Below are 16,004 nucleotides of genomic sequence, written 5' to 3'. Positions count from 1 at the left end.
GCATTCAAGGCAACAAATGATATTGTGCAGTAGTACTGCTTAAAGAACACAATACCTTTTGAAAATATGTCAGTAATTTGCTAGTCATTGGCTACTAAAATCCATAAATATTTTATCTTAATTTAATAATTGTATAATTCAATACAGTATATTATCTGATCTTAGACATGGATGATATGGTTGATTAACCATATGGAAGAGCAATTTACTGTTGGATGAATTCTGATATTAAAGAGAAGAATAATTTCCTAACACTGTAATTTGAGTTCGTGCCAAAAACAAAACAAAAAACTGGTGAAGAGTTATGATCTATTTGGAATTTTAATCTTAAAAACTAAGAAAAAATGGTTCTTTTTAATAGCAAAGATAATTCTAGTACAAATACTACAACATTAAATCATTATTTAAGTATATTTGTATAATGTATGATTATCATTTATTTATTATTCCATCTCCACCCTCACCACCCATTCCTTGGTATATATCTTCTATTGTGAAAAAAAACTAGAGTGCTGGCACTGATTGTGTGTGTGTGTGTGTGTGTGTGTGTGTGTGTGTGTGTGTTTATTTTCAATGACAACTGGGAACATGGGAAAATAATGTTATATATTTTTACAGTGAAGCAAGGGAACAATTACAGTTCAACAGAAAAGGGTTGCTAAAATTTATTTAATTTCAAAATACCTATTTACAAGTTCTGTGATTTGATTATGCATGATATATTATGCTGCTGTAATGATAAACACAAATATAACATTATTCACATTTGACATTTTAGTTGAAGTCATTATCATCAAATAATTTGTAATAATTTGTAATGTTAATTTGTGTGCATTTCAGGATATAAAACTTTCCAAATTGTAAAGGCCTTTGTAAATTAAGTGTTGATCAAGATTTCTTAAATTAGTGTACTGGCTGCATAAATATTTAATACTTTCCTGCACATAATTACTATTGCTGTTACACTTTTTCTGTTATTAATTTTTGAATTCAGTTATATTGATGTCAGAGGAAATCTTACTAAAATATGCATTTAAGTGAAGATGTCTGGGACATGATGACTGTCTTTTGTTATATCTTCTGTAGTTATTTAATTGAAAGGGACAATTTTGCTCTTTCTTTGTGCCATATGGCTATAGCATTTTATCAAGGTGCTTATTTGGTCTAATATTTTCTAAATGTATTATAGTTAACTTCATTATATATGTACATATTTCTCATTAAGTTTATATGTTATTAAAAAATCCCTGTAAATTAGTACACTTTCAGTTATCTATGCAACATTAAATTAGTTCACCTAAATAACTCAAGTTTTGATTTTAGTACAAAAATCTCCTAAAAGAATTGACATGCGGGAACTTCATTGTTAAACTGTTTGGTGCTGAGATCTATAGGTATCTTAAGGAGTATTGATTAAAAGAGTTAAGAATAGCCAAGAAAACTGATATGTGTATGTTGTATATATCTCCTCTCCCTTTGTTCTTTTAGTGTAATTCATAACCTTTCTACAGGTCTCCTGTAAGCAACTTACAGATTCGTTATGATCAATCTGGAAATTGCAGTGTAGAACATTTGCCTCCAACACCATCTACTATAGAACAACTTCTGGAGAGGCAGTGGAGTGAGGGACAACAGTTCTTGCTGGAACAAGGAACCCCCAGTGACAGTAAGTTTTTCATCCTGTTCTGATTAATATCCATCAGATATGTTTGTAAATTTTATATTTGAAAGATGATCATCATTCCTGGTATGTAAAGATATGCCTAAAATGTTAGTCATTTACTTTAATTTTTCTGCAGAATTATTCTGGAATGGGAGGATGGGAAATTGGTAATAAAATACAAGATCATAAATTTATTTTGAAATTAAAGCTTGTCTGTATCTTCAGTAACTAGTGTTATTCTGATTACATATGCATATAATTACAATAAATATTTGAATTGTTTTAAAATTATTTTATTATTTTACAAAAAATTCCTTTAGTATATTTTCTTGATTACTGATCATGAGTGAACTGCCAACTAGAGGTATGTGTGCGTCTGTGTGTATGTGTGTGTTTTTATGAATGGTATCCTGACAAAAATGCTAATTGTGAGGAAATTCATGCAGGGATAATCCTTTAAACATGATAGCTGGAGGACAGGTTTAGCTAAGTCTTATTGCATCTCATTTGGGCACACTGAGAGTTCCTTTGTATATTCTTGAAGAGGAGGGATAAAAAGCTAAATCCTTGGGAAATGACCAGATGTGCCTGCACTGCTATACTTGTGTCTGTACTAGGCCTAAAGGTCATGTTAAACAAATACAATTTAGAATTTTAAAAGCAGCTTTTATGGTGCTATAATGGCCAAACTGTCTTTATGTGCTAGCTGAGAAAAGTTCCAAAATTTATCCAAAATTCAAATTTGAGAACAGAAGTGGCTGAGGGCAAAGGCTGCAGGAGCCTTAATGATCCCTGCTGGATGCTCTTTAAATGGACATTCTGGATTCTGTTGATTTAAATGCAATAAAAAGTTCCCATTGATTACAGAAATTATGTGGTTATTTTACATCAGCAATTAAAAAACACAAAATTGTCTTGAGGTTATAATAGTATATTAAACTTTATAATTGGGTGTGTTTTCTTTTCTGAAACTATATTATTATTATTTATTAATAGAAGGGGTATTTTCACCCAGCCCATTTAAAAAAATTCTCCATTTCAAATTGAATGAAATAGAAAACATTTGTACAACGTGTTCACAAATTTTGGTAGGGCAAATGATTGATTGTGCTTCAAAGATTCTGGACTTAAGCCTTGAACTGTTAAATATTTCCACGAGAAATTAAAAACATTATGGTGTTAAGAGAATTTCACAATATTTTTGATAAAATGATATTGCTCTTTCCATAGTATCATTGGCACTGTACTTCCAGCAAGGGAGGAATCTTAGGCTATATATTTGTGGATGAACAGATCTAGTGCCCAGATCTGGTCTCTCTGCCTATCTAGAAATAATACATTAATTTAATTCTCATTATGGTTAATTTCAAGAGATATTTGAAATATTTTCCATTTCTTCAATATTTTATATGGGCATAATTTACATTGCAAAGAAATATTCTCCAGTAATTTAAGTATTAGCAAACAAGGAATTACAGTAATGTAGCAGAATAATTGCATATACAGAATGATGTACAAACATTTTTGGATGCAATTTTTAGGGTTTTAAAATATTTTTGTTTAGTTTTAGGCATGCTGAAATCTTTACATCAGCTTCAAGTTGAAAATCGCCACTTAGAAGAACAGATTAAAAATCTAACAGCTAAAAAGGAGCGCCTCCAGCTCCTAAATGCCCAGCTTTCAGTTCCTTTTCCAACAATAGCAACCAACCCAAGTCCTTCTCATCAAATGCCTACATTTTCAGCACAGACTGGTAAGTAAAGAAAAGTAGTTTTTTCTTTTAAATTGAGTTTTACAACAATTTCTAAAAGGTTTATAGGCTCTTACCTAAATAAAAGATGAATGTTATCTCTGTGGGAAGAATAATTTTATTATTCCTCCTTTCTATAATATGAATTAAGCCTGAGAACATTTTCAAAGAGAAAAGCATATGCATATTAGATATGTTTGAAATTTTGAGGATGATCAAAAGGAGAAAGTGACTTAAATTATCAGTTTATGCATCTTTATGATGTCAACAATCATTCACAGCTAATGGAATTTCCCCCAAAAATATTATAAAAACTGCAGTTCAAATAACAGCTTTCTTTTTAACTTTGTCTTCCAGCTGTGATTGAATCCAATATCGGCAATAAAAATTGTGGACATGAATAGCTTGATTTATTAGTTTCAAAGTTTATATTTTATTAAATATCCCCACATAATTTCTGCATCAAAAAGCATAAAACCTTATTAAGATTGTTTTTCAATTGTCACTCTAGCTGCTGGCTCTGATTCCCTGAACAGCAGCAAAAGCCCTAACCTGGGAAGCAGTTTTCTACCTGACAACTCACTCCCTGTATTAAATCAGGTACTGGTTTTTAGTAGCTTTTACATATCTCATTAGTTAATATTACTTTCCTATTATTTTGCTGTTTTGTGAGGTTTGATATAGCTGAGTCTTTGTGTTTTTATTAGGAAATACATTCCAGTGGACAAAGCACTAGCAGTTCCTCTGCTCTTTCCACTCCACCACCTGCTGGGCAAAGTCCAGCCCAGCAAGGCCCAGGAGTTGGAGGAGTTCAACAGGTCAATGGTGTGACGGTGGGGGCATTTGCCAGTGGAATGCAAAGTGTAACATCCAACATTCCCACAGTGGGTGGAATAATTGGAACTGTGCCAGGTAACCAGCTGGCAATCAATGGAATCGTTGGGGCTTTAAATGGAGTAATTCAGACTTCTGCTACAATATCACAGAATCCTTCTCCTCTAGCTCACACAGCTGTGCCACCAAGTACAGTGCATCCTCTGCCAACCACACTCAGTAACAGGTAAATTCTTTTGCAAAATAGATATGTAAATAGGTATATTTGGAAATAATACTCTAATAATGAAAGTATTTGCTTATAGGTTTTTGTCTCTCTTATATTCATCCTTACACAAGTAATTTACCAAAGTATGTTTGGATTTGGTGGCATACAGGTTCAGTAAATAAACAAATAAATACATACATTCCAAATTGCATTCTCTACTCTTCCTTTCAATCTCATTGTTTGCATTTTACCTTACAATGTTTATGGGGAATACAAAATTAGTGATATATGTGTGGGGAAAAAAGAAAAATCATACTGTTTCCTGAAACAATTTAGCAATCTGATCTCAATTCCAGCATGCATCCATGCTGTGTAAATTAAGCAGCATAAAGGCATAATAAATCAGTCTACAATTCAGTAGAAAATTAAAGAGGATGCCCCACAGAATGATGACCATCATCAAAAAAATCATGTCTTAGAAAGGTTCTTTCTCTGTTCTCAAACTTAAGTTTCTATGAAGGTAATCATTTCATCAGGCATCCAAGATCCAAATGGCATACCATTTTAGAGAGAAGGCTAAACTGCATTCTTATAATACTGGAGAGACATGTTTTAAATGCCTAGCCTGGTTTTCTTCCTACTAGCATGCCAACAATACAGTTGTGTTAGTTAGTGCTTCCAAACTGCCAGTGACAAGCATGAAGCATGGTCTTTAAGGTAGATTAAAGGCACTCTTGGTGCTGCCACCATCTACCTTACCATCACCAAAATAGTCTTATGTTAAGGAACATCTAAGATTGCAGCATTAGACCTTCAGAAAGTGCAATGGCATCCAGAAGCAGTTAAGCTTCTCTGTCTAGGTCAGTCTGTTATCCTTTTGGTACTGTCCTAGTACAATTTCAGCATCAGAATTAAGTTTCAGTTTATTTCAGCCTCACCCATTATTTCCAAATCCTTGCTCAGAAGTATAATTGCCTCCTTAAATTAATAGATAAAATGGTTATTTAATGTGTGGCTCTTCTGCATATTGATGACTCTTTAGTCAAACCTTTTGATATCTTTGTCAAACACATCTCTAGATATTCGGATGACTTCAATTTGAGATGCCACTACACTAAAGTTAGTATTCTTGATAGACAGTGATTATTGCCTCAAAACTATATATTTTTATTTAGTTTATTTAAGAAATGTTAATCTTTTTAAGGTAATAGGAGGACCTTGTCTTCTAGGTAAGACAGTAAACCCAGCAATGCGGACAATAAATTCAGTTTGGCTAATTTTAATAAGGATCAGCAAATACTTAGAGGACAAGTAGGAAACACAAACCTCCAGGAAGCAATTATTCAATTTCCATAAATTATATACACTGAAATAAATGATTACCATTTTACCTTATCTTCAGCTATTTTATTTCAGAGCATAACATAGAGTCACTTTTAAAAGGAGAGTAGCCATATAAATTAATAAAATAAAACTAATCATAAGTGTCCTATGATATTTGTACCAACTTGGCTTTATTCCTATCATTCAAGATTTCATACCACTCAAAGCTGCTTCACTGGTCAATAATCTTCAGAGTTATTTGGAAAGGGAAATGAGTTTTAAGTTTTAAGATTGACATGGAAAATGTAGAGTTTTCCATACATTATCAGCATTCATTGTTTGGCTAGTGGCCAGGGGTGATGCTTTGTATGTAAAATGTATAACTCCCCATGTTTTGCAATCACAGAAATAACCTAGGGGTAACAGACTGCATTGCTAATGTTTGTTTCAACAGTTGATTTGGTGTGCACTATTCCCTTCAATTATTCCTATTTGCTCTTAATATTAGTTTTGCCAGATAGTTCATGAAATATCAGATTTGCTCATGTCCTTCATAGGAAAAGCTAAATATCAATTTTCTATTTTATTTAATGATACAGTGTTTATATAGAACCAATGGTTAAATCATATGAAAGTTGAGACCTGAAAAAAGTTAATTTTCCAGAAATAAGTGGTGAAAAATCCATATTTAGTGATTGAGTGAAAGAAATATAAAACTCCAAATACTGAATGAGGAACTCTAGAATGTAATAGTTAAAATGTTGACAATGGATTAGAAAATTGTCAGTTGAAATAAAAAATATATGAAACTTAGAAATGGCAGATTTTAATGCTTAATTTGAAAATATTGATTCTGGTATATATTCAATGTATGTTTTAATTTGTTTTGGCAAATATGTGCTGTTTTTTATATAGAGGTATATGATTGCATATACAACTGGTTGTTTAACAATTGGTTGAAGTTATAATGGACTTTAAAAAACTACTTACAATCCATCCTCAAAATTCCTGATTATTGGCACACACATCCTCCCCCAGACACATTTGGGCCTTGCAACTGGCTCATATTTATAACCCATTGCACCTTTCTGTGGTCTCATGAGCACAATTTGAAACATATTTCACCATTTTCCAGCAGAAGTGTGAAAGCCCATTGAACATGCTGGATTCGCTTAATGACAACACAGTTTGTTTAACAACTATGATGATTATCTTTATAACTGTCATAAAAAGGTCATAAAATCAAATCTGGTCAGTAGTGCCTCAACATACAACCACGAAGATTTATGATTGAAATTCTGTACTCCAGTGTGGTCATAAATTGAAGACTACCTGTAGTGCAGGTAGTTTTCCCACACTACAGGAATTTAAAAATTTCCCATAGTTTTAAAATATATAAAGAGGCATTTGATGGCTCTCATCCTTGCTTCTTAGCATAGCTCAACATGCCACTGAAAATATGGATGAGATTTTCAATGTTTGTACAATTAAATACACTGGTTATTTTATTATCATATCACTGATATTAACTACTTTGCTAGTTCAGTTATATTTATTTTCTAATGTTATATCAGTAAATGTTATATAAGCAAAATTTTAAGATAAAAATTGAGTAGATGCTTAGAAATCCATGGATCATGCTTAGAAATCCATGCACATAAATCTGTATATATTTTAGTTTTAAATGGTTTATTTTTTCAGAAAGTATGGTATAGAAATGATTCAAGCATGTAAATGTGTCTTGCTATTTCACAGAACCTCTGGACTTGGATTTCTTCCTGACCAACAGAGACAACTGCTGCTGCATCAACAGCAGCAACAATTTCACCAGTTACTAAATACTCAACAATTCACATCAGTAAGCATTTCTATTTTATCATTATATTTTCAATTTTCAAGAATGAATGCTGATGGTTAGATATTACAGCCTATCTCTGAGTAACATCAGAATGCCCATGGATAAGCCAGAGATCTGCAGTTTTAAAAAAGAGGAAAGAATGTGATTTAAAAAACATAGGCCTAAAAGAAAAGAAAATTTGGCATGTCTTCACTTATTGCATTAAAAAATAACAGAGCAATAAGAGAATGTACACACTATTAATTGAAGAGCCAGTTTGCTCTAGTGGCTAGAGCACCAGGCTACAAAGTAGGAGACCAAGAGTTCCTTAGCTATGAAAGTCAACTAGCTTTGGGCCAGTCACTTTCTCTCAGCCCAACAATAACCTATAGGTTGTTGCTGTAGGAAAAATAGGAAGAAGATATGTTGGATATGTTCACTGCCTTGAGTCATTTGTAACAATAAAGAATGCAGGATATAAATAAATAAATAAATTTCTATATCATTGTGGCTTCTGATCCACTCATCTGGATTATCTGCCTGTACAGAGCCCCATTCAGACCTAGGACTTTCAGATTTGTTTGATTGGAGGTCCCTAGACATAGTTCCCATTGATCCCCTTCAGTCTGTTTTCTGTCATCGCAATGTTAACATTTTTGTTCTTCTGCTTCTGCTTTAGTTCATTCCTTATTTTTTATTTTTTTTTAGTCTTAGCATTTCTTCAAACATCCTTAGACTTTTTCATCAGGATATCCAACCTTCAGTCTTATGACTATGAGACTATTTCACGTGCTGGTGTTTATGAGAGCAAATGGGCATGAATTGAACTTTTTTGCCGATGAAATAGACTTCTATTATTTCTTCCAGGCATTTACTAAATAGTCATTTTGTCTTTCAAATTGACAGTTGATCACCTCATTTTTTCAAAGGTTGATAATTGAACTTTCCACAATCTGGAGAAGATACGTAGATCTCTATTGCACCATTATCAACATCTCCCATTAAAAAGTTGGAATTTTTTCAGAGGTTTCAGATTTCAGTCAGGGCAATAGGAAAAAGCTCCTTTGTTTCCTGCCTTCTTTAATTATCCTTTTACTGTTCCTGTTATTTATAGTGTCCAGTCTTTACTAATTTTTGTTTAAGCACCTGCTTTGATCTCAGAAACATATACTTCAGACAGATCCCTCTAAAGATCTACTTTTGTAGAACTGTACTCCTAACCATTGGGATAGTCAAAACCAAAATCTTCCCTTATTGGGAAAAAAGTCACTTAACTCATACCTGATCACCTCATACCTATTCTGTTTCTGAAGGACATATCTCTCCAAATTCTGTTGGCTACATGCTTTCCCACTCTTCTAGGACATATAATTTCTTACATTTTCATAATCCCAATTATTATACCTGTATTTCCTGGAATAGTTCAAGATATACTGAGGCAAAACTTTGCATGTATTGACTAACTCCATATTCTTATCAAATTCCATCACCTAAGCATATTTATAGAGTGATAACATGATATATAGCCTTTGCATATGTTGCATTCTCTTTCTCAGAACTTTTCTCCTCAGAGATGTTCTTTCAAAGTAGATTTCACATCTGAATTCAAGTTGGTGTGATTTCATGTCCAGGACTACCTTACCCTAGACAGAGAAACATGCATTTGCTGAGATCATTTGGCTACATTTTTGGCCCACTGTCATTGATAAGATGACATCATGTTGATTCATTCCCTACCAGAGCTCATGCCAATCTTTTTCAACTTAGTGATTATGCCTATGATTCCTCTTAATCTAGATCTTAGAAGCCACTTCACTGGAATACTTTTGAAAATATATTTAGATTCTTAGCATTCCCAATGAGTGCCTTCAGGGAAGACGCGTTAGCTGTTTTGTCTAAAAAGAATTTTGGAGATTTTCCTATCTTTCCATTGTGTATCTTTGTAGTGTCTATTCTATAGTGCTTATAACTGAGAAATAAAGTGAAATACCACTAAAACTAGTGCAGCTGTCATTTTGACCAACTTAATGTTTGAAACTTGCTGGCTGCAGAGGATGATATTGTATAATATGTAAGTATAGAATTACCTACTTTGCTGCGGAGAGTGTCTAATCTTTCCCCATGCAAATGTGATAGAAAACTAACTACAATTTTCCTTTAGAAAGGATTTCGTGATCAAGAAAATGTGTCATATTACATTTTGAATTCACCTGGTTTACTGAATGATGCCTAGTTGTTCATTTCTTGGTCTAAATCAGGAGGAACCTGTTACCCAGTACATGTTTCTGAAAGACAAATTTCATCATCCCAAATTACTGAGTGTGCTAGCCAATTGGGAAATTAAAATTAGCAAATACATTTCAGCAAATGTTGAAAGGCCACTCCACTCATTTTCTAAATCTTGAATCCAAAAGGGACACATATGTGCAAAGAAAAATTATTTGCATTGTTCAGAATTTCTCTAAAGAGATGGATAGACACACACCCATCTTTGAGGCTGTCTGTGGAGATTCTCAATCATTCAGGTCATGGTTGTCCCAAAGATGCTTTTTCCAAAAGCAATTCCAACTTTTTTTCCTTTGAAAATATTTCACTTCTCACCCAAGAAGCTTTTTCAGTTCTGATGAATGAACTGAACTGCCTTTTGGAAAAAGCACTTTTGGACCCCCCCTCTTTGAGAATCTATTAGATCAGTAATTTCTCAGTAAGGTCAGAATGGTTTTCCATAAACAGAATTTTGCTTATACATTATCTTACCAGAATTTTGATTTTGACACAGCCATATTCATCAGTTGTAATTTGAATGTTTGCATTGGTTATGTCAGCAGAAGACAGCTGACATAATCTTTTTTGCCCTGCCCTTTCAACTTTTTCTCTTTTTGTTTTATAGTTCACAGGATGAGTGAGAGGTTTGCTGCTTGTTTTCATTCCCTTTTTGTGGCTGTTACATTTGTTCTCTCATACTTGTCTGCTTAGAATGAGATTTTGTTCTTACAATAACCTTGTAAGAGATGATGATTTGGGGCCAGTGAACTTCTTAGTTGGTCATGAATTTGAATCTGAATATTCTGTATTCAAGCTCTACCATGTATAATCTCCAATCAGGCACGGAATCCTTCTGCAACAAGGAGTTTTCAGAAGAATATTTTTAGCTTTCTTCTCTGGAATAATGAAATAATATTGTCACTATTTTGTACTCCAAACTATATATAAAAAAAAAGATTCCTCAGGATACAATGAGAGATCTATAAATCCTGGTTGAGTGAGAACCATTTGAAAGCTTAGTTTTCATCCTTTTTTAACTACTTGCATGAAAAACATAGTAATCTACAAGGTAATAACTATAATGTGCCTCCATTGTTGTACTAAAGGAACAGCATCAGGCTCTTCTGTATCAACTAGTGCAACAGCATCAACCTGAAGTACAGCAACTGCAGCTTTCGGGAGCCACACAGATTCCCATTAATAACTTGCTGGCAGTCTCTCAGGCATCTCCGCTTCATACAACTGCTACTAACCCATTCCTTGCAGTTCCTGGGGATATTGCAGCTCCAAAAGTTTCTGTAAGTATATAGAGTTGGGTTTGTAATAAAAAGATTTAAAAAGAAAAAAATGATAATGTTTATAGGAGACATTATCAAAACAAATGGCTTGTACTATCACAGCTATTTTGGTATCTGGTCACTGAATGAACCAAGTAGTTCTAATTGTTCTCTCTCTCTCTCTCTCTCTCTCTCTGGTATAACTGACAAAGTTAACTTCACTACAATGCAAATTAGCATAAAACTTTCCAAGTTCCTAATTAATTCCTAATTGTTCAGTATTTTTTTACTTCTAGGATATTGTAGGTCCTCCATCTTCACAAAGTAGAAAGAGCATTTATGGTCATATTGTAGGTGATCTGTTCTGACTTAATAGTTACAGCTTTGACCAGCAGCAAGTTTCTAAACCTCACCCAGCAGCTACAATCTGGTCAGAAAGCTAAAATTCACAAACATTCTATATTTTAAAAAAGTTCATTTACTTCTCTGGTTTTAACCACTGGCAAGGGGTTGGTGTGAACCACTTTTTCTTCTAGTGGAGTTAAAAAACCACATGTTACTGTTCCATTGTATAATCTATCATTACACTCAGTGTGATTTGCCTACAAAATTTTAATGATACCAAATACGGTTTCAGTGATAGGACCCACCTCTGGAATATCTAGTAAAATAATAAAGAGGATTGCATATCATATATGCATGAATGCCCAGGAATTTTGAATTGAAGAGAATGTCTTGAAGGTTGTCTTGCACTTCAGTTCTTTTTTTCCTTTCTTAGCTACTAATCACTGTTCTGAAATAAGATCTATCCAGTAATTTCTTTTAAACTCCCTAATCAGCCAACAGTATTTATTGGACCATATTTTAATCAAACTCCATTTAAAGTGTGAGAATTAAGGATCAGAGTAGTGGTGGTGAACTAAACATTTTAAAAGTTTTTTGTTAATTTTGTTAATTTGTTTTGAATTTCCTATTATCTCACAGCTAAACCTAATCAGTTTCACATTTGCTGCTTTTCTATTTTAATAATAGGCCAAATGAATGTAGAACTTTTCTCTTGGCTATTCAGAACAGGATATGTCCTGAGCTTCCTTTTCAATATTATTTCCCATTTTGTATAGTATGGCAAAAGCAGAAGCTGGCTAAATCGAGGAGCAGGATAAGAGGCTTCTAGCTTGAGATGGGGTGACCTCTCCACTCCCTTCCCAGGAGGGAGTGATACTCAATGCAGAGAAAATTCCCCCTCACTCAACAGCAGGGAACAAAAAGCAAGGACCACATGCTGCTTTCTGTGCCCATTTGGACTTGCAAAAGAGGCTAAGCAGTCAGAAAGGAGAACAATTAGCAGATGGAGATTTACCTTGGCAGCAGCTTTGGAGGCCAAACACTCCTCCGTTCAAAGTATCAGTTGTAGTATTGCTTCTAAGCCTTAGAAAGTATTTCCAATATGGGTATATTGCCAAATATGGGACCAAATAAGCTCAGTCTTTTAGGATTTCTTTGCTGTGCAGATATATTCTGGCTAGATGTATACATTGTTTATTACAAAAACTCTGGCAATTTTAACAGTTGTAAAACAGTGTTATTTTTTTTTTCTCCAGAGGCTTAGTGATAAAAGTGGATCCCTTGCACCGGAAAAAAATTAACACTTGAAAGTGTATGTAAAATTGCAAATCCTGCTGATAGCACTTCATCTGGCTGTGAGTTGCACTCTCAGTCTCTCCGCAGGTATGACGAGACACATCAATGAGCTAACTGCACACTGGAAAAGTGAATCTACCTGAAGATGTTTATTGTACAATTTGACCTTGTTGCTTTGTGTTGCACTGAAACTAAACTGTTTCCATCAAATTGCATGGAAGCTTGGATTTCAGATTAGAGCACTGTAATTTCAGTCAGTTGATTGGAATTTAGTTGCTGATTGAGAAGCCTTTATAGATACTGCAGTGCTAAAAATCAAATCTTTAGTTCCATCACTTCTTTGAAGAAAGCAGAGAAAATATGAAATTTTTGTCAATGACGTGGTGGTTTGTCATCAGTTTTAGAAGCACCATTTTTTCTTCAGAAAAGAATCAGGTTTTAAGTCATTTATTTTGTCATTAGTTTTTAAAATGTTTTGCTAGAACGAAAACATTTAAGAAATGACAATATTTAATTTTGAGATGGATTTTTCAGGATCACTGGAAAAACAGATCTGTTGAAAGTCATAGAACTTTTACCAGATGAGAAAGTAACTCCTGTTCTGGTAATATTTAATGTAACCCAAGTGCCTGTTGCTTCCCTCTGTTGGGTTAGGGATGGCTTTAGACAGCTGGGCATGCACTAAAATGAAATAAAAAAGCCGCAAGCATATTCAACTTTGCACCAGCAGCCTTCCTTGCTGATCTGCCTTTACTAGAAGTGTTTGTCACTATTGATAGCTCAGGCAAATCATTACCTGGGTTGCTTTCCACTAATAAATTACCAAAAAAAAAGGTGGGAGGGGGAGATTTTCCATTGTTATGAAATGTTAATGGGTGAAAAAGACATATTTCACTTTGAAGAGTTGATTTCATAATAAGACTATGCAGTAAAACAGGAAAGTTTTAATTTTAGAGTTAATAACCACTAATTTGAGTCTGTGTGAGTTATTAGTGGAAAATACTCAAGTATACTTAGACCTTCACTGTGTACTTAATTGGAAGAATCTATTGTTTCTGCAATATTGTTCAGTTAAACATTGCACAGTTCTTACCTCATTTCTGTAAATAGGTTTTTGTGACTGTTTTGTATTGTGAAGAATTCATAAAATGTGGATATTTTGATTTGTAAAATTTCTAACTAGTAGATTTAATTGAAAGGTAAGAATAATTTATTTTTATATATTAATGGCAAGTTTTAAAGTCACAAATCACTTTTGTAGATAAATTTACTAAAGTAAATCAGTGTGGTTTAATTTATTTAAATCACTTGTTTAATATTCTGTAATAATTTGTATAAATGTTTTGCCTAGATGTAAAATTGCCAATTTATATAAAGATATGTACAAAGCTTTGGTTAATAAATTTTAATATTGTTTATGGCTGTAAATTGCAATACATGATACAGACTTCATCAGAGGAAAGCATTAGTCACTGTGTTCAATATATGTTATATTCATATCTATGGAAGCCAAGTCCTATTATAAGCATGCTTTTAATGCATACTGAGATATTCAAATCATCGTGTTTTAAATGGATTTTAAACAGGCCTATTCTAATGTGGATACTCTTAGCAAAAACATATAGCCAGAATAGACAGTCCGGTTCCTACTGCAGCAGAAAGTGCCTTGACATGAAAGAGTTACCTTTCTTGAGGAAAAAGGTCATTTCACAATGTTTGATATCCTTTCACCCAATAGGAAGAATTTTGTATAGGTCACTTTAGTTATAATGAAAACTGTGCTGCCACACAAACCCATATCATCACAAAGAAAAAGGGCACAATTGGCTTCTTAAATCTTGAGAAACATAAGGTACACATTTTAGCACTTTAAAAAAAAAGATTGATATCCTCCTCCTACCATGATATTAGTATGAAATGAGTAGATTTTTTAGGCTGAAAGCAACGGTTTTATCCTGTACATATTTTCCAATTCTCTCCACAAGGCTGAAAACTTGAGGATTCTTCTGGTATAGTGGAATTATTCTTATTTGGAATGGAGGCTTGTCTTTGCCATTGGCAGACAGAACTTGGACTACAAATCCAAATATTTTTCCTACTCATATTTCACAACTGGAATATATATTTTAAGTTGTGGCTGCTTCTATATATAGAGTGTAGGAATGCCTGAAATGCCCCACATAGTCTGACATCTAATAGATTATATTTTGGACTAATATACCTGCCATAGTAAAAAAAAAATAATAAGTCCACTTTTGATGAATTTACTGATTAGTAGGACTGATCATCCTTTTGTTTGAGGTTTCCAACTGTTGTGATTTTTTTAAGTTAAGGAAGTTATTTTTTAGTTGTTAATGCTGTCTAGCTATGCTATATGTATAAAGAAAAATGGGCAACGTTGCCCATCTGAAACTGATTTACAGGTTTCCAGGAGCAAGGTCAGTTATGGGGAAGTTGCTGCAGTCCAGGATTAATTTAAGGACCAACTGTTATAATGCAAGGCAATAAATACATTACAATTTGCTATATTGAACAGTATGGTCTGAAGAGAAGTATTAGTAGGATCCACAGTGAAGTGAAGGCAAATAGAATGAAAATAGAAATTCAGTTCCCATTTGTTGGTTCTCCATAAACTTAGACTTATATACCGCTTCACAGTGCTTTACAGCATTCTCTAAGCAGTTTACAGAGTCAGCATATTTCCCCCAACAATCGGGGTCCTCATTTTACCAACCTTGGAAAGATGGAAGGCTGAGTCAATCTTGAACTGGTCAGGAACGAAGGAATCAAACTCCCGGCAATGTGAGCAGAGTTAGCCTGCATTCTAACCACTGCACCACCATGCACCGGGATATACAAAATTAGTTGATCCAGAAATGGAACTTTTATGGAGTGTCTATTTCAGAATTGACAAAATTTTTCACTTCCCTACCTCTGCATGTTCCATTGGAATAGGGTGAATGTAATGCCAATGTTATATGATAATGAAACAGAAAATGTAATATTCTTAGGAAATGAGTGGTTATTAATGAAAACTGAAATGTAAGATTCTTAAAAGATGCAATGTTTCCCATCCTGCAATATGACTTTATATTAAAAAATATTTGCTCAGTTGTTCCAATATGTATTCCAAATGACATAATTTCTTATAGTACTACTTATAGTGACAAAAATCCCTCCTGTACAAAAATACATTGATTCTATTA

General features: G+C 33.6%; 1 protein-coding gene across 6 annotated transcripts in view; it reads left to right on the top strand.

Moving 5' to 3' along the window:
* Positions 1-15,919, top strand: part of MLLT10 (MLLT10 histone lysine methyltransferase DOT1L cofactor) — a 175,741-nt gene extending 159,822 nt beyond the window's left edge. For 5 of the 6 annotated variants that reach the window (XM_039331605.1, XM_039331608.1, XM_039331610.1 and 2 more), the window contains 7 exons: positions 1,512-1,666; positions 3,228-3,416; positions 3,925-4,013; positions 4,121-4,473; positions 7,534-7,636; positions 10,987-11,178; positions 12,759-15,919. In XM_039331605.1, coding sequence (XP_039187539.1) covers positions 1,512-1,666; positions 3,228-3,416; positions 3,925-4,013; positions 4,121-4,473; positions 7,534-7,636; positions 10,987-11,178; positions 12,759-12,803 — 1,126 coding nt within the window. In that variant the 3' untranslated portion in view covers positions 12,804-15,919. The remainder of the gene's footprint in view (positions 1-1,511; positions 1,667-3,227; positions 3,417-3,924; positions 4,014-4,120; positions 4,474-7,533; positions 7,637-10,986; positions 11,179-12,758) is intronic. The other variant, XM_039331606.1, reaches the window with a different exon arrangement.
* The last annotated feature ends 85 nt before the right edge of the window (positions 15,920-16,004 follow it).

This window comes from Crotalus tigris, unplaced genomic scaffold (assembly GCF_016545835.1).
Source record: "Crotalus tigris isolate CLP2741 ecotype Arizona unplaced genomic scaffold, ASM1654583v1 scf7180000024437.13266115, whole genome shotgun sequence".
In the NCBI taxonomy this organism is placed as follows: Eukaryota; Metazoa; Chordata; class Lepidosauria; order Squamata; family Viperidae; genus Crotalus; species Crotalus tigris.
Note: the sequence above shows the minus strand (reverse complement) of the source record. Positions and strands in the feature narration are given on the sequence as shown.